Raw genomic sequence first — 24,857 nt, 5'->3', positions numbered from 1 at the left:
ATGATTTGAAGAGAACAGTAAATAGGGTCAAGGCAAATACAAGGAATCAAACCAAATAAGTTCAACTAGTTATTTCTTTTGTCCAATTTTTGAAAATTTAACATTTTCTAAGTTGCTTTTCCTCCAGACTTCTGCTTTTACACAAGAGATCTGATTTGCAATTGGCTTTCAAATAAACATCAAAATGAAACCTTTAGAATAAGAGCCCACTAATCTATTCAAAAAGGTAAGCATGAGACCAAATGCATGGATTTCATTCTGCAGATAAAATTTAATAGGTAACATTTTGTTAAAATTCAAATGGAAGTGAAGAATAGATTATTTTATGTCCAGAAACTTGGGATAATACTGGTTTCTGACAGGCAACCAAAGATCAAGAAGACTTTGCTATAAGCTTATTATGATGCTCACACAACTCAGTACTCCAGGACAGGTCCTATTTTATTAATGATGGTGACATGGCACTTGGCTACATCTACTACATAGCATCTTCTTTCAGCAGCAAGACGTTGAGAAAGCCCTCAATTTCTGAAACTTCTTTCAGTAGTAAGATTTTCTGAAGATCTAGATTGTCTCCAATTTCTGAAACTTCCTTTCCAATTTGTATTTTCCAAAACATACCACAACAAAGAATGACTGAGCAGGGCACCTCACATGCCAAGAAAAAAGTAAATGAAAACTGCTTTGAGGCTAAGTTACGAGTTCACAATCATCATGGCTATTATTGCTTAATTCTATTTCTTTTGAAATCCTCATGAGACCTCCCAAGTCTGTGCTCTAATATTATGAACAGTAATGGGATCACCAATCTACTACTGATGAACTTAAAATTCCCTCATGCAAATTTTGACACCAACCTGTTATATGTTACAAATATCCCATTCTATGTGGTAAAATATTGGCTAACAGGAAGTGAGACAGGGCGTTCAACTCTTTCATCATTCTTAATTATCATGGAGATTTTGATCATAAGGCATACCACCCAAAAAAGTAAAACTGCAAGAACCAGCCTACATCTCATTTTGTCCAGAGTTTTCACTCCCTTCCTCAAGATCTTTCCGTAGACCTGCTTGTCCTAGAACAGTCTTAACTGCCTTACAATTTATCCCTTTTTAGTTCTCCTGCCAGATCTCTGGAGATGTTAATGAGTCTAGCAATGGTTTAATAGGCAACAGGAGAAATAACAAAGAAAAGTTAAAGGTGTGAATAATCAACAGGCTAGAATAATGGAGTTCTGTGTAGCCAAGTTAACTAAATATCCAAGCAAGACACCTCACTTATGTAGTCGCATTATTCACTTAGTGAAGACAAACACAAAAACATACCTGCTTGGCCAGTGGTGATGCTGACAGCTGCGAAGAGCCTCTGGGATCGGCTTAAGTCAGAAACTCCATTTACAGCTTCCACTTCAAAAGTATAGTTGGCATGGGCTAGCAGGTCCATGACAGTGACATAGTTGTCCTCTAATCCAGTCTGCTGCGGCATGTATCCAATGTTACTCCCACAGGGAACACATTCTCCCTGCTCCCAACTGCACCGCTTACACAATATTCTGTAGGTTACATCATTTCTTCCCCCATTGTCTGCAGGAGGACTCCATTCCAAACTCACTGTAGTTTGGTTGATGTTGAAAATGAGGTTCTGTGGTGCAGATGGAGGCCCTGTGGAAACCAACAATAAACAAACAAATAAACAAAAATAGAAAAAAACAAACCCAAGACATGAATGAAAGGATCAGAATGGGCCATTAAGCTAGTGGCTCAATTACCATACAGAAAACTAGTTGAAATGCTTTCTTTTACATAAACATTTCATTACCTTTCCTAGAGAAGCTGCATAAAAGCCTCCTTGAATTCACTTGGCAAGAGGCTTTATTTATTTTCCATTTAATATGTCAAAATGAAAACAGGATAACAACTGTCTTTGTACTTTTGCCACAGTCTTTAGCTATTTTTCTTCCAAGCAATTAAAAAGAACAGTTAATGCACCTAAAAAAAACAGTTGTGCAGTTGTTTAAAAATAGTCTCCCTTTTAACCATATAACGGAGAATACATCTATTCATTCTTAATGTGCTCAAGAATGATTTACAGGAAGTCTGGGATTGGCTTTGGATTTGGGTCGCTCCAACATTCATTAACTGAAGCACCAAGATGTGAGATTTGCTCTATTTAGTGATGGAATTTTAATTTGGAAACCATGACTTTTTAATCACATTTCGCATCTAAGTAAGACTCAAATAATTCTTACATTTATTTGTGATTCTTATTGGATGCAAGTGAAAAATATCATTAAGATGCATCTTGATTTTGCAGATGTGAAAGTCTCACTAAAGATGACATAAGATGTATCTATTTTCTATTATTATTTTGCCTTATCAGCACATGAAAAAATGTAAACATTTACTACAAACGAAGAAGGCACTCACAAATCCGAAGCCTATCTCAACAATGTCACAATAATATAAACGAGTGGAAGGCTTCTGAAAGTCCTTCCTTACTTTACTAATACGAACTTACTTGTGCAGGCAACATACGGTGGATCAGATGGAGCCCTGTAATACCCATCCTCACATTCACATCTTGAGGAGCCTTCTTTATCAGAAAAACTGTGAGTTGGACAACGAGAGCACTGAAGATCTTGAGAGGAAGATTTGTAGAACCCACGGCCACAGGCTGGGTATGCAAAAGAAAGTGAAAATAGAAACATGAGAGCAAATAGATGTTCTTAATTTCAGTAATATTTAGCAAAGAATAAAATAGGAAATTTAATTTCCAAAAAACAAGCTCTCTATGGTAAAATTTTGTTTCCATGTATGTCAATAACCCAGTTTTATTAATACTGCATTTTAAAGTGAAATAATAAAAATCAAATGATATGTCAACTTGCACCTATAATTGGCATCAGTTAAAAATCTAGAGCCCAAAACTGAACAGAAACATAACTTAATTGGACAGAAATATAGGATATTTAATTCAGATGAGTTCATTTTCAATATAATTTACTTATTTGTTGATACAAATTAACATACTTCAAAGTTATGTTTTCTTAATATAATGTGGCAGTAAATTGACTTTATGTGTTTACTTGGTTCATTTTGAAAAATATTAAAATAGTTTTAATTACCTGACTAGAAATAGCAATGATACAAAAATTTCATCGGAAAATGGTAGAAATGTATATCCTCCCAAATTTTCAAAAAACATCAAGATATCATTTCAACCAATTTTAAGTTATAAGGCAGGCTGCATTCCATTAAGTGAACTTTCCTGTTACTAAAAATAACAAAATCCTATGAGAAGGAGAAACCTATTCCACCAGAAATAAGGAGAATGCCTTCAACTGTAAACAGATGATGACTGTTTCTCCTCTGCAAGAGAGGTTAACAATAGTCACACTAACATAGCAACTGCTCTCAGGAATGAATAGACGTGTACAAAGAATGTCTCTATCACCTCCTACTGAGGCTGCTTTTACTCATTTATATCCTATTTTCTACTAAGTCCAAGCAGTCTTGAACAATTTTTTATCATTGATCATTTTATATATTTATCTTTAATTAAAATTAAGCAAATTAAATTTTCATTATTTCAACAAATTTTTTTAATTAATGGTTTCATACATTGAATATATTAAATAAGTTTAATTTACCCTTCACTTTATCAAATGAATATATGCTTAGGTTTTAGTGACTTCAAATTTAATAGAAATTAATCATTATCTATAAGGAAAGATTAGTGAATGTTTAACATAAATTCAATTATGACTTTTAACTTAATATATTCACATTTATGTAATGTCCTCAACTCGGGCATCAGGAACTTAAGTGCATTTTCATTTTCAAGTGGGATAAACAATTCTATCTTATCAAAATGGTATACTGAGTCTTTCTCTACTTTTGTCCACATGCTCAGTATTTAATGCACAATACGATCAATTGAGAGTTCAAAATCATCTTTTGAGCTTCAAGAAATAATGCTATTTCACACAAATGAGACAAGTGTTTTAGATACTTAATAACTTAAAGACGTGTTATATTGCAAAAGGTAATTGATAGATATGTAAACAGAACTACAACCATCTCCTTGTAAATATATGATCCACTACTATCTTCAGAAGCCAGTCTGCCTTTACAGCTACCGCATTTCATAGAAGAGGAAGCATTCACAAACATCTTAGGAAAAGAAGCTTAATACAACTTCACATGTAGCAATTACTGCAAATCTAAGGCACAGAGAAAATGAGATTGATTGCAAAATAGTATAACAAAAATATAACTCTTTAAAATGTTTCTAGGGGCACCTGGGTGGCTCAGTGGGTTAAAGCCTCTGCCTTCAGGTCGTGATCCCAGGGTTCTGGGATAGAGCCCCACATCAGGCTCTCTGCTCTGTGGGGAGCCTGCTTCCTCCTCTCTCTCTCTCTCTGCCTGCCTCTCTGCTACTTGTGATCTCTGTCTGTCAAATAAGTAGATAAAATCTTTAAAAAAATAAAATAAAATAAAATAAAATGTTTCTAAAGATACGATCTTGCCACATAAAAATGGTTAACTAGTAAAATAAAGGATTTGGCAAGGGTTTCTTTGGATAGAAATTCCTCTCTTTTAAGTATTCACTGTACCTTGCTTTATGTATTGTCTATAATTAAGTGATCACATATGATATCCGTAAGATAGAGAAGATCATGTTTTACTCACAACCTGCACTTTGATAACATTAAGGACCAGAGAATTTAAAAAGAAAAAGAAAGAGCCAGTTAGAAGAGATATGTGCTGACCATCTTTCATGACCCGTGTGTCAGTTTTTACAAGGAGTGGAGGCTAGGGAGCAGGGAAATGGGAAGCACAATGGTAACGTAATTTACCATCTACTAGGGAAAGCTTCCAGAATTAGTAGGCAGCACACTACCTAGTGGAATCCCGCAGAATCCTCATTCTCCCATTGCAAATAAAAGCTTCTAATAAAGGCGTAGTTTATTTTTCTTACAAATAAGGAGGGACATTTCTTGCTCAACTTGCATGGTTTGTAGAATATATATGGATCCTAATGTGGAGAAATTTAAAATCCTTATCACTCAACTTTCAAAGTTACATTAAATTCCATTGCCACTTTAACAGATGGGAAAGCAGATTTGAAGCAAAAGTAACCTGAGTTCTTCAAATAATTGTTTGTCTAGGTTAAAACTGGATTTAGAACACAGGACTGCTGATACTCAACCATATGCTATCCACCAGCCTTGACTGCTCAATGAGCCAAAGTCTGGCACTTATTCACTGGGTCTCCAGGGCTCTAGTTACCCTAAAAATTAATTTTTGATGGGTCCTTGTTGTCTTTCATTATACCCTTTTACTAATTTAAAGCTATTATTTTAATTTAGAAAGCTATGAAATAATAGCCTAGCACACCTCATAGAAGAGATACTAAATAGGTATTCTCAATTGCACTGTGAATTTTGGCATCGAAGATGCCTGCAAAATTGTGGCCTACATGCATGGGTATCATTAAATAGATAATGATAGAGGCAGTACCGGAAAAATGTGGTCATCAAAGTCTTAACATTTTTTCTTTGAAGTAATATTCTGTTTCAGTTCAGTTAATATTGAAAATAATAAGTTGTGACAAGACAGTTTTCACCTAATCTCTAGGAAGACTATTAATTTAGAGTTATTAAAAATAAGTACAAAATCTTTGCAGCAATGGTGTTAAGAGCAAAGCCAAGAACATGCAAAGGCATAAGCTGTATCTCTTAGGATAATAGTGAGCAACTGGGTGGTAAAAAAGTTTGGGGAGGAAGTTAACAGCTGCTCTTAAAATTACAATTTTAGATGAGATATCTATACAAAATAGCTTGAGTAAAATACTCAATGCAAGAAATGGGGGGAAGTGGCACCCCACAATCAGCCACATAGGGAAGAACAAGGGGACCCCTGCAAAGGCTCCTGAAAAGGCTATGTGGAAGTCAAGGCAGTCTCTCCTCTCTATAAATGTAGCTGGCTTTCCAAAAATTACTAGTACAAAAGTTTTTAGAGGTAAATGTCTTCTGAAACCTCAAGGATACATTCCCTTTATACACAGCTATGAAGTATGCAAGAATAACTTGCTAGATATTGTCCAAATGTGGCTTTGAAACTTTTCTTTCTTCGCTTTGTTTCTCAATTTGTTCAATAGCATTTGAACTCTCAGGGTAAACTTTAATTCATATAATACAAGTGCTATGGTAAAGTTAGTTACAACAAGAAACATACAATTTTAATTTCCTGCCTCTTGATGTTTTTGCTTTTTTAAATTAAAGATTATTTTTAGGTAATGTTCACTAGACTGATGAAGACTGGGAATATGTATAAAATTTGTGTTCCATATTTAATTATTTTTGTAAAAATAATCTTTCACCTATTATTTGAGTAATAGTATTTTTTCAGTGTTACCATGAAGACCTGGATTGATTCTTTTGATTGCTGTTGGTTTTTTTTTTTTTTTTTTGGTCCTTTGGGGCCCTAATGAATAAAATAATGTAAGTTCATTACCCCAGAGCTGAGAACCATAATCTTGTCAGATTTCATACACCAAGCAAGTTTTCACTTAGTCCATTCTAATGAAAAGCCATCAAAGAAAAAGGGAATCTAAGAAGCAAGTGAAACTTGTTTACCATGCACTAAAAATACAGTGCAATACATCCACTAAATTATGGTACAATACACTCTACTACAAGACCTGTCATACTATTTACTGTGATGAAATAAATATAATCTATTATGCTCAATTTCATCTATATTTCAATAAGAATAGCGCCCTTATGTAACTACATTTGTTCAAATAATGTTTGAGATTTCAATTCTTTTTAAAAAGAACACAAAAGGCAATAGGGTTTCCCATTTATAAAAGAATTATTTAAAAGTAATAATACTGCAACAAATTTGGAACATGAGGACATTTAAATACATGAGAGTTGTTACTAAAGTCTTGTATTCTGATTTCGCAGCTAAACTCTCCTCACAATCAGATTCCGAACTTGTGTTCAACGGATGTCAAGTGTTTAAGCAACAGGGGGCCAGGACTTTGAGCATATACTTGCGTGATGCACACAGTCTGTGGAACAATCCGCGTACTGGTAGAACAAATCTGTGCTCAACACAGATCAACAATTCTAAAGGTCATCCTAGAAGCCATAGACAAATTTCTGGGTAGGTTAAGCAATTAGGTGAAATGGAATATCTCTTCCTTCTGAATGAGTACGCAGATACTCAGACTCTCTGGTTCTTTAAGGGTAACCTTGTGTGTGTGGGGGGGGGTAGATATCCTATTGGTTATATTTCTAAAGACCCTTTCCCATAAACTGGTTATCCCAGAAAATCCACATACTTGTAGAGTTATTCTCTAGAAGAAGATTCTTCTGGTCCTTAATGGACTCTTTGGAAATCTTAAACTCTACTTCTAATCTCAGACACAACTGACAGCAACCGGGACTTTCAGGCACTGATGATCTATATCTTGGTCAACTGTCCTCCATGACTGCACATTAGGGATGCTTTGAAAAAACCCTAATGACTTGGCCTTATCAAAATAATTGAATCATTACTAGGGTCTGGACTTTTCTGTATTTTAAAAGCTTTCCATGTTTAGAACCATCTTCCAGCAAGTCCCCGGATGCTCCAACTATCAAAATTTTCTCCAACTATCAAAATTTCTAAAGAATGCATGACAAGATATCTTCACCATAAAATTGATGAGGGAGGAAAAATGAGATATTATTAAGAAATCTAATAAAACAGAATTTTAGGAAAAGTAAAATGAAGAATGAAAATTCATTAATAAGCCAATCAAAAATAGGCATAGAATGTGAATAGATAGTTCTATATGGAAGACATACAACAGCCAATGAACACACACAAAAATGATCAACATGATTTTCCAGCACAGAAATAGAAATCAAAACCATAACGAGATACTACCTATACCCAGTAGGATGGTTATAAGAGAAAAAAAAGGGGGGGGTAGCTAAAACAAGTGTTAGCAAGAACATGGAAGAGTTAGAAGCCTCATACCTTGCTGTTAGGGATGTAAAATTGTACAGCCACTTAAACAAAAACTGGCAATTTCTAAAGAAGTTAAAAGTGCTTAGCTACCAGATTAGCCAAAAATTCCACTCCTATGTATATACCCAAGAGAAATAAAAATGTGTATCGACACAAAAACTTACACATAAATGTTCTCAGTGAAATTATTCATAATAGCCCCAAAAGGAGAAACCCAGATGTGCATCAACTAATGAATAAACACAATAGCATATTATTCAGTGATCAAACATGGATGGATGAGCCTTGAAAACATGAGGCTATGTGAAAGAATCCAATCACAAAAACATTTCCCTTATATGAAATGCCCAGAATAGATAAACCTATAGAGACAAAGCGTAGATTAGCGGCTTTGAGGAGCTGAGGCAGTGAGGGGAAATGGAGAGTGACTATTAATGGGTGTAAGGTTTCTTTTTGAGGTGACGGAAATGCTCTAATGTGATTTATAATGACGGTCATACAACTCATGTCTATACTGAAAAACCATTGAATTGTTCACTTTAATGGATGAATTGTACAGTATGTGAATTATGTTTCAATAAAGCTGATATATACAATGAAATCCAGGGGCGCCTGGGTGGCTCAGTGGGTTAAAGCCTCTGCCTTCGGCTCAGGTCATGATCCCAGGGTCCTGGGATCGAGCCTCACATCGGGCTCTCTGCTCAGCAGGGAGCCTGCTTCCTCCTCTCTCTCTCTCTGCCTGCCTCTCTGCCTACTTGTAACCTCTGTCTGTCAAATAAATAAATAAATAAATCTTAAAAAAAAAAAGAAATACATTAATAATATAACTTCAAATTGAACATATGAGTAAGCAAACATTAAGAAAAAATGCCAAATTACATCTGTTGATAGTGTGCTAGTTTGTCTTTCTAACTCTTACACCCTATATTCATCTATTTTTATAAAGCCATAGTTAGGGGGCACCTGGGTGACTTAGTTGGTTAAGTGCCTGACTCTTGATTGGAGCTAAAGTCATGATCTCATGGGTCATAAGATCAAGCCCCACAAGAGGGCTCCATGCTCAGTGGGGAATCTGCTTCTCTCCCTCTTCTGCATCTTCCCCACTTGCAGGCTTTCACCTTCTCTCTTTCTCTCTCTCTTCCCAAATAAATAAATAAATTTTAAGAAAAAATTAAAGCTGTAGTGAGGCATAACAAATTAAATATGAATTATAAATATATTGGAAAATTTTAAACCTATAATCCAGGTTATAATCTATAATCAATATATTTGTTTACCCATGTGTTAATTTTAGTTTCATAAATAACAATTTTTCTTTTATCTGAAGAGTAGCAATTTTATTTGAAAAATTTTTTAACAATAGAAAAAGAGTCTTATCAAAATCACACTTATAATTAGGAGAGATTTTTAATTATACAGAGTTAGTTTTATGTGAATATCTGAATAGACCTTAAAAATTATTTTGGTTTACCCTCATCTCTTTGTCAGACAAGGGAAACCCCAGCCCCCCCCCCACCACCTTTCTCCTACCATAAGTTAAGCAAATACCACAGATTCAGCTTCTTCAGGTCTCACACTCTGTTTCCAGACCTGCGATTTGAAGCACAATTGAACTTTTTCTGAAGGAATTATGTGTATATGTCTGTGTGTAAAATATGAGGCTTTGCAGATGTTTCCGGCCACAGTTACACAGCTGCAAAGAGTTTATTAATTATGAACTATAAGAGGATTGTTCTGTAACTGGAACTTTCTGGGCCTTAATATTGTTGTAGAACCTACACACACACTTAGTTAGGGATTCTAATGACTGTTGTTATTTTATTTATTGCAGATGGACACTGAACTTAATCCAGGGCCTAATTCAGAGCAAAGCTAGTCTGTTTCCATAGGCTCTTTCAAATACTTGTGTCATATTAATGTCTATGCTCTGTAATGCAAAGGGGAAAGCGCAGCTTGCAGAAATAGTACTCCCACTGCTCAAAGTGCTGACCTCATCTGGGATGGACAGATCCAGAATCTGTTTTTTAATCCTATTGACAGGGCCTCAGTGGGAATAATTACAAAAGTCTGCCTGAAAGCCAGACCTCCTGTCACTGATATGCTATGATTTTTCACATTGAGAATGAACAGCGGGCAGAGAGGATAAAAACAACATGATGTAACGAGTGTATTACAGCTTGCCAGGCACCATCCATATTACCCTACAGCTAACTTGTAGGAGTTTAGAGAAGAAATGATGAGGAATATAAAGTTCGTGATAACAGGTGCTCAAGTGCTGAAAATACTGGGGGTTTTTTGAAACTAACAAAAGAAAAATTAATTTCAGGGCATTATAAATATATATATGTGTGTTATTTAATTGAGTACTTAATGTTTTGTTAATACCATACAGTGGAAAAGAAACAGGTAAAATAAGAATCTTTTAAAGTTTTACATTAAAACTTTAAAAAGGCTGTAAGAGAAAAGAAAACAACCCATTATGTAAAGACAGCGTTTTTGTCCTTTATTATCAGTTTGGAATACGTTAGGAATTTTACTGAGGTTTGACATTAAGATACTTGTTATTTTACCAGAAAATTGCTGTAATGATGTCACCACCAAAATGATAAAAAAGAGTAAAAAATATCAAATTAGGACACTGAGATCTCTTTGGTCTTATCTTCTTATTCTATTTTACAAATATGAGTTATGTTAAACAGGCAATGTGATAGAACAAAGGAGAACTGGGTTTTAACTAAAAAAAATCTGTGTTCAAATCTACCCCACCATTTACTCACATGCACTTTGGATGAGATCACTTCACATTCCTGGAGTTCAGTGCCTTTGTTTCCTTGTTATTATTTACTAAGTATTATAGACATACTAATTCTATATATTTACATAAAACTATAGAAAATCGTTTTCTATTTTATACATACTTACAATATATAAAACTATATAAAGTAGTTTTATATTTATGTATATCTTATGTATACATAAATATATTTCTATTTATAAAAACATCTTCACAATAACACAGTAATCAGTTATCTAGCTATTAAACTTCCCTACAATGTTTTTTGTTGAAATGTTTTATTTAAAAACATGCATACTTCAGCCCCCATCACCAAATCCCCAAAACCCCACATATAATTACACTCACTTCGTCTTTGAGTGGTGCCTCAGCAAGAGTATGAAAGACCTGGCTTGCCTCTGTATTCCATGCCTGATAGGCAATGGCACATATTGTGTCAAGATGCATCTGCCTAGCAGTTCACCTCCGGCCCTCCTGGTGCCATTGTGGTCAAACATGGCCTGTGTTCCCAGACATGTGCACATTCACTTCAGTTCATGCAGGTAAGAATCCAGAAGTGGAGTTCTTAAATTATATGAATAACTTAAAAACTGACTCCCATTAAAAGGGAATACACATAATGAAATCAGACCCTTCTGGATCTCGCTCAATATTGTTCTCATAGGTTCATTCTGAGAGATCAACCCACAGAGAGAACAACTGAATTACCTACACAAACGTAGGGTTTATTAACCTACTGGAAAAGGACTGAAACAGAGTAATTTTAACCCTAATTCAAGTCTATAGCAAAACAAGTGTAACTATTGGGTCCTCAGGGATGACTGAAAACACTTAAATTAGGGGAAGCTAGGGTGACCAAAAAAAAAAAAAAAAAGGCTTATTTGTGATGCAGAATTATTTTATTTTACTAAAAGATTTCCTTGAGGGCATTATGATTATGAGCAAGAGGCTGCAAAGAGAAGCGCTCTTAAACACTGGCTGGTGTTGGGAAGATTTTAGGTGAAGGCACAATTTACTATAGCATTTAGGCCACTGTTAAGTTTACACTCAAATATCTCTCTTATATTTGTTATAAGACTGTAAGTTTTATAATTTCAGTTTTATTATTCATTCTCATTACACTAAGCCATTCCTCACAGTTTTGAAAACATACCAAGAAAGTTCAGACAATGGAGGCTTTATAGACAAAAAGTGATGCAAAATATATGAGTGAGGATTCTTCTTTTAAAAGATCAATACTCTGGTTTTAAAATAATCATTTTAAAACAACACCTCTTCAAGGATGAAATTCACATTCTGAATGACAGATATTGTTAATTTCACCACAGAAAGTCTGACTTCAACAATCCTGAAAAGACAATACAACATGCCCATTATACAAATTGTGACACTGGCTTCCCCTCAAGCTTGTCCTAGCTGTGTAAACTTCGCAAATCTGCTTAAGTTCTCTGCGCCCAGTTTTTCCATATCAGAAGTAGAGAAACCTAATAATAAGACTATCTCATGAGACTACTGTGAATTAAAGTGCATAATTCATGTGAAAAATCTAGCACAGTGCCTGGTGGAGAATAAGCACTCAATAAATAACCATTAAAATTATTTCTTAATGCCAATCTCCATGCTGTTTTGATCTCACCCTAGTTTCTACCTGTGATAAACAACAAGCCGATTCTCCATTATCAGATGTGTGTGCAAACAAAAAACACAAATTATTAGACAAATTACTCATTCCTGCCCTGACTTAATAATTATTGTTTGCCTACTCTTTGCATCATGCAAGGCAGTGGACCAAAGTTATGTACACCAAAAAGCAAATATTATGATCTCTAAATACATATTACCTTTGATCTGGCATTAAATGGTATGGATAATCAGTTGCTTATGTGCTTAAGCTAATTAAATTTCTGGTATTTCATAAGAAATCATTATGTAAATTATATATATTGTGCCTTAACTTGTATCTTTTGCAATGTGTTTAATTATCTCCTATTTCAGTGGTGAATACAGACTCTAAAGTCACCTTTCCTGCCAGAGCTGTAGCATTTCATCAATGTGAAGAGAGAAAACTACTCGGCACAGGTAGACATGCAGGAAATGTGGGAAGGGACATTATTGACCAATTATATTTAAACTGGAGAGTTATTTGTGGCAGCTATTGCTTTGTCTTTCAGTGAAGCTAATAGTGGATCTGGCAACATTAGAATATTTCATAAAAGCAGGTTACTTCGAGTTCAAAAATTTAGCAGGGCATGAAATGTGCATATAAATACAAATGTTTGAAATTTAATCATATTTAATAAAGTGAGCACTTTTAGTTCAATTCAAAGAATGAAAATTAAAGTATCACGTTAGTGATTCATCAATAATTGGTTTCTCTCCCACAATACACTTAAATCTGTCTATCCATAGAAAAAGTTTTCAAGATCTATAGCCAAAATGAAAAGAAATAATTCCCTTTAATTTCTTAAAACAAAGAGCCATCCTTCCATTTCAACCAGTCTTTTAAAACATCAAATTTTTACCATTAGTTTTCAGCAAAAATTTCAAAAATGATTAAAACAAAAATCATCAGTTAAAACAATCTTTCTAGCTATATTATGAAGACCAGTATTTTTTTCCTTATTTAGTCAGTTATGTAATGTAGATCAATACTAAGTCTTGTGAAGCAAATAACCCTAAAGCAGTTTAAGGCAGTTTGAACATGTGGGGAGATAAATAATCATCTCTGTTATGTCAGTGGAAAATTTTCTGAAGATCATAAAGAAATCAGTTTGCCCTGAAGCACAACATTTTAAAAAGATGCAGCAGGACAATGAGGATATTCACTCAATCCTTAATTCTTAGAAATAAAAGAAAGTAACAGGCAGAATAAATCCTCACAACAAATGATGTTGTCGAGCGCAATCCTTTTTTCAAAAAATGGAGCTCACTACATGTACACACACATACACACACATACACCCTCAAGCAAACAGACTTATACATACATACACACATTATGTATGTATGTATGTAGAGTTCTGAGATAACCAGAATTGTTAGAAATAAAACAATAAGAATTCTGTAACTGGATTCCCATACTTCCTATTACTTAATAACAGAAAACCAATTTTTCATTTTTAATCTTCACACAAAGCAAATAATTGGACACAGCTCTATCTGTACCTGATCTACTTTGCACTCATAGCATTTTACAAAAAGTGAATGTAGGTACGATTAGGTTATTGTTTAATACATTTTTAATAAAAAATATTTTTGGTAACGGTAGCTACATTAGACATGTAAAAAGACATCTAGTTTAGTTCCTGTTTTTATGAATAACTAATTCATCTTTCATGAACCAGTTAAAAGCTTTACTTCCTCCTAAAGCTACCAAGGAGGACGGTACAAGGCAGTCTGCACAACACACCACAATTATCGCATTAACGGTGTCATGATTATTTCTCCATGTGTGTCTCTTCCACCTCCCTGTGAGACCCTCATGGGCAGAGATTTTATGTGTCTGTAGATTCCAGAGCCTCACACAATGTCTAGCACATAGCAGGAAGTTAACCTGCATTTACTGAATGAAAGAATCATTATTCATCTTGCAATATTAGGCATCTGGTAATAACTATCCTACTTACCAGAGGCTAATTCACCAACACAACTTAGTAAACTTTTTATAGTAATCAGATCAATGGAAACAGCATGGCACATTCTTAAGTACATTGTAGTAGAGTCCTGACTACATCAGCTAAGGAAAGACATTTCATGGCCTTTCACTCTTGAGGAGCCTTGTTAGGCTGTGCGAGAAGACAACTGCACGGCCATGTTTAGATTAATGCTTTAGATAACTTCTAACATGATTCTACGAGCATTCTTAACATGGTGATATGAATAAGTACATGAATGAGATGCGAAATATTTTATAAGCACATAATTAGAGCATCTTTCTTTGAAACTGGGAAAGAAAAATTCCAAGAAAGGGAAAACTACTAGTTGTGAATTGTAAATCATAATAACACTGTCAGTGTAAGGCTCTTTTCTAAGACAAAAAAGATCAAGTGATAGCTCTACATTCTTAAAAAGAAGACCATTTTTTCCTTAAATATATGACCTATCCAGACTCAAAAACAAGAGTATTCTAGTCCTGGGTAGTCCAGAATTGCCATATCGAAAAAGTACACATATACTTTCATTTCTGTTAGTAATTTGGAACTAGACAGGCCGCTATTAAAATAAATTCTTATAATTAACATTTCTATTGGAAAACACAGAAACATCACTGATGCCTTACATTATGAAAAATGATTTCAATTTATTTCTTACTGGCTCTCTTCTAACTTTTAAAAACAATTATTGTAAACAAAAAACTAATTTAAATACAATGGGCTGTTACATCTTTTCTTTTATAATGAGCATAAACACACATATATCCACACACCCTTCTATACCTTTATGTTTTTGCATTCAATTTCTAAGATAAATTCATTTTATCTTATCTAAGATGTATCTAATATAAATCCATTTTGTATACAACCTATGGGAAGGGGCATAGCAAAATTAAGGGTTAAAGCCTATTTATACGTAGCTATAATATTTTACTTTTTTCAGGTTAAAAACTGAAACCTAAAAGAACGGGAAAACTGGATAAGAACATAAAGTACCCTACCATAAAGAATGGAAGACATTAAGAGAGGGAAGGGAAAAATGAAGGGGGGGTATAGAGTAGGAGAAGAACCATGAGACACTATGGACTCCAGGAAACAAACTGAAGTTTTAGAGGGAAAGGAGGTGGGGGAATAAGTTAGCCTGGTGATTGGTATTATGGAAGGCAAGTATGGTATGTAGCACTGGGTGTTACACGTGAATAATGAATCATGGAACACAGCACCAAAAACTAATGATGTACTGTATGGTGACTAACATACCATAATACTTAAAAAGAAAAAAGAAAGAAAGAAAGAGCTCAGAGAAAGTAATGCAAGTACTACAAAATATATTTAGTATATGTGCTGCCGAAGCAAGCACTACAAAATATATTTAAATCTGAAAAAAATGAAAACGTTATAAGTGAAATATTGTTTTCTCATGGTAAAGGATAATAATGTAAATGTGTAAATTTCCAAATGAAAAATGTGTTGGAAGTTCTTAGAAAGAAAAGGACAAACTAGAATATAATGGTACTATAATACAGTATTATGCACAGAAAGCTAGCAGTGCATTAAATATTCCTAATTAATCAGAATCAAATCATCTCAAAACCCACCTAAACATTTTGAAAATATCAATTTACACAAGAATACAGATAATAATGAAGGAAAAAAGCAGTTCCAAGATTGCATGTAAAATTAATGGTAAAGAACATATAGGAGAAAAACAGAAAATGCATTGTGAAGATACAGTCACAGATGGAAACCCGTTGGGATAGGCCAGACAATACTTTTAGAGTAAATTTTTTCATCATTTTAGTTGAATTACTCTTTTGTAAATGTTCAGCAAAAGAGTAATTAGAATACCAGTGTGTATATATCTAAACAAACAGAATGTCTACATGCCACAGTGTAATCGACTTTTAGGGATAATCAAGCACTGGATAAGACTTTGTGAAACCCCTTTGTAAGTGGATGTATACTAATGACAAAACTAGGAATCTGATGATAGATAATTTTCATATGCTTTTATTTTTTTATTTTTTTTATTTTTTATTTATTTTTTTTTTTAGAGAACTGAGGTCAAGAGATGGGAAGAGAGCTTTTCTTTTTTTTTTTTTTTAAAGATTTTATTTATTTATTTGACAGAGAGAGATCACAAGTAGGTAGAGAGACAAGCAGAGAGAGAGAGAGAGAGAGGGAAGCAGGCTTCCTGCTGAGCAGAGAGCCCGATATGGGACTCGATCCCAGGACCCTGAGATCATAACCCGAGCCGAAGGCAGAGGCTTAACCCACTGAGCCACCCAGGCGCCCCTCATATGCTTTTAATTACACCATAATGAAAACAGTAAACAATACCTATGGCAAGACAAGACTAATGACAACAATGGTAAGAGGAGACAATCCTAACTTTTCAAGAATATGACTTTTGCCACTCTTTTCCATTTGCAGTTTTTCAATATGATTATTCTGTAGTTTAAATTAGTAGTCTTTTAAGAAGGAGCCTAAAGAGTGGATCTTTTCAAGCTACAGGTGTTAAAAGAGTATGCGTAGCCACAATGTCAGGAAAGGTTTGTGAAGTTCTTGTATTTTCCCAAAATGAAATCCTTCTTTTATCAAAGAAATAGAAAAGTATTGATTCTATAAAATTTTTTGCAAAATTACAACTGGAGGGGCACCTGGGTGGCTCAGTGGGTTAAGCCTCTGCTTTCAGCTCAGGTCATGATCTCAGGGTTCTGGGATCGAGTCCTACATCAGGCTCTCTGCTCAGTGGGAAGCCTGCTTCCCCCTCTCCCCCTCTGCCTACTTGTGATCTCTGTCTGTGTGTCAAATAAATAAATAAATAAAATCTTTCAAAAAATTAAAAAAAAATACAATTTGGAGGGAACATTTTTTTATCAAAATTAGGTGCACCACTCTTTACCGATTATCTTCATTATATCTGTTTTATGAAATTTTCCATCTAAGTTATATCTTCAAAAGGCATGCGGTTTGTCTAAATTTTGTAATTCTCTGTTCATGAAATGCATTAAATACCTATCTGTACAATGTACAATGCTTGCAAAAACCTAACAACCTAAGTGTAATTTAATATGTTTAAACATTCTACTTTTCACATGGAATATATTAGAGTTGAGTAGGTTCATATGTTGGTATTGTCTTAATGTCTATATCACAAAATCATTTTTTATTAAACGAATTCTTCTATTATTCTTTGGAAACAGCTACATTGCAAAGGGAGTAGAAAATTCTCAAAACATACTACTCTCTTTATGTTAGTGTATACAGACTTAAATATTTCTTAAAAGAATCGTCACAATAGCTAAGAGTTTGTATATTTTCTATTTAAATATTTGGTTGTGTTACATAATACAATAAGGATCTATATATTTTGACATAATCAAAACTTATAATTAGAATGACTGATAGCACATTCTCTCTACAGTTTATAGTACATTTAATTTTATTAACATAACCTAAAATTATACTTTGTTGCTTTAATATCCAAAATCAAAAATAAATTCAGCAGGAAACTCTATCAGCAAAAAATGTTTATCTTTTTTTAAAATCCAAATGCTCCATATAACTAGTTCTTCAAGAATTTGTATGATTTGTAAGAATTTGTATGAAGTATGAAACAGAAGCCCCAATTTTTTAGAAATAGAGGATCCTATAGTTAAATTGTTTCAATCAATACTCTAGTTGAACAGGAAACCCAAGCAAAATACTTTAAAATCATATTTCCCTTATTCAGTGTAACTTCTGGAAATACTATGGAATAGTTTTTCAATCTGACAATCAATATATATTCTTGATTCTCTGGAATTTGATATATGACTAGTTTGTTGGCTGTTTACCACATAAGATTATTATATTGTGTTATGGAGGTAATTTAATTAGTGAGTTTGATGATAGTATCAAAATTAGCAGTATTTTTAGTATTCAGGAAAGATTTACCAACATCCCCCAAGTTATATCTCTAGAAAGACAAAGGTTTAAGTTATATTCATTACCCTTTCTTTTCCTCAAATGTATTCCCTTCTGAAGGATCATGAACTCAACATAAGCATGTCATTTACTAACAGATAAATATATTGCATGCTTTCCTGCTAAAGGAAAAAATAAATTGTACTTCAAATCCCATTTTACATATTTGATTAATATATGAAAGAATAAATCCTTTCACAGTGCACCTCAGTGTTTCATAAATACTCCTATTAACTTTCAGGGAGAAAAGCATAACAATAAATAAAAATTAATTTATCAGATGTTAGAAGAAATAATAAGAAAATAGTAGAATACTGAATTTCCAGCTAACAGAAAGTACCAAAATAACATACAGTCTCACAAAAGGTATTTAACTAGAGCATTTTTTTTTAGAGTCAGGCTCGAATTCAGAGCTATTTATATCAAGAAGTAAGCTATGGAGTGCTAAACCTTCTGAAGAAGATTCATTACAAATGCATTTGCTACAATTCCAAATCACATCTTCTTTGAAGCTGTATCTGACCTCTGGTTTAAGCAACTGAGTCCCTCCTGTCTCTTGCCCTGCCTATAATTAAACACTATAGCTAAGATTTACATCTCTGTCTCTAGCTAGCTAGTTCATGCAGGGTACCTTACGCTCTCACTATAGTCTTCCAAGAGAGTTATCATATTCTTTCAATCAAATGTAAAGGTGTTAATTATGTTTCCTTTATATTTCACCAGAGTTTGTTCCTTTGATGTCTTCTTTCTGAGTGTTATGCCTCAGTAAGCTAATCTTTAATAGTGCCCAGGATGTTAATGTTTCATGTAAACATATGTAGATTATGATTTTACTTGCCAAAATAGAAGAAACATGTATATATGAATATATATTGATAGTTAAGAAAAAGTTATTAGATTAGTAGAGGACAGTCTGTAAGAATGCAGGCTATGGAATCAAACACCTTGAGTTCAAACCCTAGGTTCAAATGCTAGATGTATCACTAGACCATTCGATAGGAAACTGCCTAGGAAAAGTAAGTTTTTTCCAAATAGGATTGTTTTGTGGACTAAAGAACTTATAAAAGTGCCTAGAACATACTAAGTACCTTATACATATCATTAATATTATAATTCTTTATTATGTTAACACAGTAAAGAACATTATTTTTAATTAACATATTTTGCTTCCTTTAAAATGTAAAAAAAAAAAAAAAAACCTCTCCAACATTTTTACAAGCAATCTGTTTAATTGCTTCATTATATAAATTATGTAGCCTAAATGTCTGGAAGTTTCGATTTTGGAATTCATTTAATAGTTTTGACAGCTAAAGAAATCATGTATAAAGAATTCTTTGAAATAACATCATTTAAAAAAAAGTCTTCATTTGAGGGGCGCCTGGGTGGCTCAGTGGGTTAAGCCGCTGCCTTCGGCTCAGGTCATGATCTCAGGGTCCTGGGATCGAGTCCCGCATCGGGCTCTCTGCTCAGCAGGGAGCCTGCTTCCTCCTCTCTCTCTCTGCCTGCCTCTCTGCCTACTTGTAATCTCTCTCTGTCAAATAAATAAATAAAATCTTTAAAAAAAAAAAATAAAAAAAAAATAAAAATAAAAATAAAAAAAAGTCTTCATTTGAAATGTAACCTATTTTCCTTTCTGTTGTTTTGGTCTGGATAAATCTACTTTCTTTAGTATATTATTTAGGTAGAGGTACAACTTTTTCCTCTATTCTACAATGAAAGGAAATATGCCAAACACACATTTCAAGCTGCGTACGTTGCCATGAAACACCAAAACAAAACAACATAAGACAGACTGATAAAAACTCAGAGAACTGAAAGGGTCAAGAAAAGCTCCAGTTCACTGGAGACAGCGATTACAGCTAAAACAGTCACTAAAAAGAGAGGGAGAGAGAGAGAAAGAAAGGGAAGGAAAAGTAATGAAGAAAGAATAGATTTCTTTGATTTCCAGTCAATTCATGAGTTTTCTTTGCTACCCTTAACAGTGATGTAAGCACCCGTATACCACTTGATATCAATCTGCTCTCCATCCATATCTCTAAAGTCTGACAATTTTTTTTTTTTCTAAAGACAACTAAGAAAAATGAAAGCGACCATTCTCTTTCTTCATGACAACTAAAGAAGAAAAATCGCTGTATTATAGGGCTTCTGTCATTATTTCTCTTATCAGGTATGCCCACAAAACCTTCATTATAAGAGATTTATGATATGAGGATGTGAGAGAAGTTAGGCAGCGGGAGGCGGGTCCTACTCCTAATTAAAAACAAGTCTGGCGGTAATAATCAAGAGGGAGAGAGAATGCACTCCAGAAAGCATGGCATACTGTCATGAACAGTGACCACGTGACATGTTGTGGTTTCATTTTCACAAACTAATACAACACTGGTGGTCTACAGCCAAACTGACATAAAAACAATTGATCGTAATGTATGAGAGCAGAAGCCCAAAGATGTTTCTCCTATGTTCAGGGATATACCTGCAGTTGATTTTCTGGAAATCATATCCATCCATTATAAGAAACATTCACTGTCTTCCATTCAAGTGCATTTGAACAAAAATAAAGACTATAGACATAAGTGCACACGCTGTAACTGAAGCCTTGCCTTTGCGGGGGAGAGTAAGCCTTCTTTAGTTCTTCAGTCCTGGGTCCCAAAATCAAAGAGTGACACAGACTCAGGCGTTCAATCTTTATACCTTTGAGGCAGATCTTCAAAACACAAATTCACTGTCCTTTCTTATCTTATATTTCTATCATCCATTCTATTCCTTAGATGTCTTTGTTTTCTGAGACACCGTGTCCAGAGTCCTCACCACTTTCACATTCCTCACAAAATCTCAAAGTAGTCACATTGATCTTTTACATTTTGCCAATAATCAGAAAATACAGATCCAGGAGCAATTTATGTGGGAATTACAAGGCTCCAGTACATTATAAAATTTTCCTATGCATATGGCATAGGGATATAATTTTTAATTTTCCAGTATAATACTTCTCAAGTGAGGGTGATTTTTGTCCCCAGGAGACATTTTGCAATGCCTACAGACACTTGTGATTATTTTCACGGGGGTGATGTTACTGGCATCTGGTAGGTAAACATCAGAGGTGCTGTTAAACATCCTACAGGACTTGCCATGACAAAAACTATCTGGCACAACTGTCAATAGTGCTATTGTTGAGAAACCTTGCTTTACTAACAAACAGGTATCTGTCAGTTTTACTCCTGAGACCTAGATATCTCTTTGTTAATGAAGTCCTGTCCTAACTAGGGAAGAAGAAAAAAAAAAAAAAAAGTACAGCTAGGTTTTTTTCATATTCAACAGAATAGAACATGATTTTGTAACAGAACTTAGTTTTAGCTTTTATAGACTTAGTTTTTCTCTGAATTTCTGCAGCTAAAGCTCTAGATGATTTGCTTAGAAATTAACTTCACTTGAAGCTTCTTCATAAAAAAAGTCTGAAGGGCGCCTGGGTGGCTTGGTGGGTTGAGTGTCTGCTTTCAGCTCAGATCATGATCCCAGAGTTCTGGGATCAACTCCCTCTTTGGTCTCTTTACTCAGCAGGAAGCCTGATTCTCTCTCTGCCTGCAGCTTCCTCTGCTTGTTTTCTCTTTCCCTCTCTCTGATAAATAAATAAATAAAATCTTTTTAAAAAAAGGTCTGAGAAAATTTTTAAAACTGTTATATAGATTAAAGTTGACAGGAACATGCTTATTATCCCTAACTCTTCTCTCCTATCAGTACCACTATTTTAAATTTCCATCCACATGTAAGGTATGTCTCCAGAGTTATAAAATCCATCCTAACCTAGAATTAAAACGAACAAACAAACTAAAACTGAACTTGTTATTCCTTCAGTAGCAGAAAACATGGTGGTTCTACTTCTCTCTACCTCTCATATCAAGTTAATTCTCATCCATTATTCTTTTGACCCTCTCAATACAGTGACCTGTGACAAAGTTAATCTTAGTTACTGTACTATTTTCCTATACAGTCGTTCACTTACTCATCATCCAGGAAATATTATGAATGCTTCTTATGTACTCACTATGCAAAGAACTAGAGTCACTGTGGGAAGAAAGATAGACACAGTCCTTGCCCTCACAGAGCTCGGTCTCATAGAAGGCCAATAATTAAACAAGAAGTTCTAGAAAGCATGATGTGTCATGAACAGAGGATCCGCTCAGGAACACAGATAAGTGGCATCTCTTCTGGTATAAGTGAAACTTGCAGAATAAGTAAGAAATATGCAAAAGAGAACGGAAAGAGATTACTCACTGGCAAAGAAAGAGCAGAGAGGAAAAAGGTCATGGCAATCGGAAGCAAGGGCAGAAGTCAGTGTGCCTGAATGTAGGCGACAGATAGAAGAGGAGTTAGTGATGGTGCTGGAAAGAGGCAGGGGCGAGTGTTAAGGAGTTTTTATGTCATTCTAAGAGGAATAGGAAGCCATGGAAGGATTTTCAGAAGACAGTATTTTGATAAGACTCATATTTAGAAACATCACTGTAGCTGTAAGGGATTAGCAGGAGACAGAAAAGGAGAACAGGGGAAGGTGGGGCTGTGATGACAGGTGGAAGATGATGGTTGACTGGGACAGGACACATAGGTTCGTGTGTAGAGAGCTGGACATTCAGTAGATCGTTAGGAAGTAGAATCAAGAATTTTTATTAGATATTCCCCAGGCTCTACTCTTACATTTTCTCATTATCCAGCTCACGCCAGCAGTTTTGGTTTTAAAATACTGGAAATTATTTTTTTTTTAAAGATTTTATGTATTTATTTGACAAAGAGAGAGATCACAAGTAGGCAGGTAGGCAGGCAGAGAGAGAGGAGGAAGCAGGCTCCCCGCTGAGCAGAGAGCCCGATGTGGGGCTCGATCCCAAGACCCTGGGATCATGACCTGAGCCGAAGGCAGAGGCTTTAACCCACTGAGCCATCCAGGCACCCCAAAATACTGGAAATTAAAATGCAGTTTGATTTACAAGAGCTGAGAGGGCCCTCACAGCATCACATGAGATAGGCAAGGCAAAAGAATTTCCCTCATTCAACAGATAAAGTGGAACCTTAGAGACATTAAGCAACTGACACCAGTTTATAATGTTACTAGGTGGTAAAAATGGGTTTAGAACCCAGCCAGCAGTTTCTGAATCCAGTCTGGTTTCTAGTAGTGTATTTCTTCTGCATCTACAGCTTTGCCAAAGTTCTGGGCTATTTGGTGTATACTATGCACTGTTACACCTGATTACTGTCAAGTATAATATTCTAATCACTTCATAAATGTGTTTGCATATTCAGTAACCATTCCACAAAGAAATGGGGGGAAAAAAGCATAAACTCTGATTATACTGATTATAACTGAATGAATAAAATCACAAGTAGACATTTTTATTAATATAAGTAATACAGGAAAAAGAGACCTATTAGCATTGTCCAAGCTAAAACTATGTTTCACATGGATTAGTTGGCAGTATGATCAGAACATAAATATTTAATAAATTATGGAAATCAAATTTGCCTTCATGCAAGTTCACTCTAAATGCACATTAATTCCAGACAAGCAAAGAAGTTGAATTGCTTCTTCCTCTAAAACATAATTTTTCTTTCCATCTAGTTGCATTTGACAAGTAATCCTATAAGGTGCTTTACCTTTTCAGCTCTAAATTTGACTCCAAAAAAACCCTATAATTAATTTGCTATTCTGAAATATGAATACCTAAAGTTTAATAAGTTTAGGGTAAAATAATAACTTCTGTTAGTGGATCGACCTACCAGTCACACAAACATAAATTTTATTTTGGATATGGTAGGTAACAACTTTCTATTTTAAAGAGTTAAAACATACTAGAATGCAATTTAGAAAGTGATTATTTTGGAAATATATAAAAAGTGGGTGGTAAGGAGACCAAATGCTTTATATGGAAGATAACTACATAATTCATCTCCCCAGCCAGAACCCTTTCAAAACTGAAAGGAGAGCCATTAATAACAACAGAATGAGTGTCACCTTAATCACTAGAATGAGATAACAACAAGGGGAAATGGCTTTCCTAAGAGTTCCTGAAATTCCAATGATGAGCCCCTGAAAAAAAAATTCACTTTAGTATACAACTATAGTAACTAAATAACCTGGATATACACCAAAATTCTGAAACTTGAAGATTTAGGACGTTTTAGCAACCAGCTCCTCTATGAATGTTTTTAGAAGTTAAAATCAATATACTTCACAATAACTACTTGCTTAAAACTGAGTTTAAAACTGTGAGAAGGTTCTGTGGCTGTTTGCTTTTAACCTCCCCCCCCACACACACTGAAGTACCTTGTTTAGTGCTAGACCTTGGGTGCCTTGCCCCCAGTCACAAACCAGATATCAATCTCCAATAGCATTTTAAAAATTTATTATCATTTCCACTTAACTCTATT

General features: G+C 34.5%; 1 protein-coding gene across 7 annotated transcripts in view; it reads right to left on the bottom strand.

Moving 5' to 3' along the window:
* EPHA7 (EPH receptor A7) overlaps window positions 1–24,857 on the bottom strand; it is a 170,697-nt gene that overhangs the window by 106,420 nt on the left and 39,420 nt on the right. For all 7 annotated transcript variants that reach the window (XM_032339035.1, XM_032339032.1, XM_032339033.1 and 4 more), the window contains exons 4-5: window positions 2,518–2,673; window positions 1,326–1,661 (exon numbers count right to left, since the gene is read on the bottom strand). In XM_032339035.1, coding sequence (XP_032194926.1) covers window positions 1,326–1,661; window positions 2,518–2,673 — 492 coding nt within the window. The remainder of the gene's footprint in view (window positions 1–1,325; window positions 1,662–2,517; window positions 2,674–24,857) is intronic.

The sequence above is a fragment of the Mustela erminea genome, chromosome 4 (genome assembly GCF_009829155.1).
Source record: "Mustela erminea isolate mMusErm1 chromosome 4, mMusErm1.Pri, whole genome shotgun sequence".
NCBI lineage: Eukaryota > Metazoa > Chordata > Mammalia > Carnivora > Mustelidae > Mustela > Mustela erminea.
The sequence above is the reverse complement of the archived record's forward strand: the minus strand, read 5'-3'. Positions and strand labels throughout refer to the sequence as shown.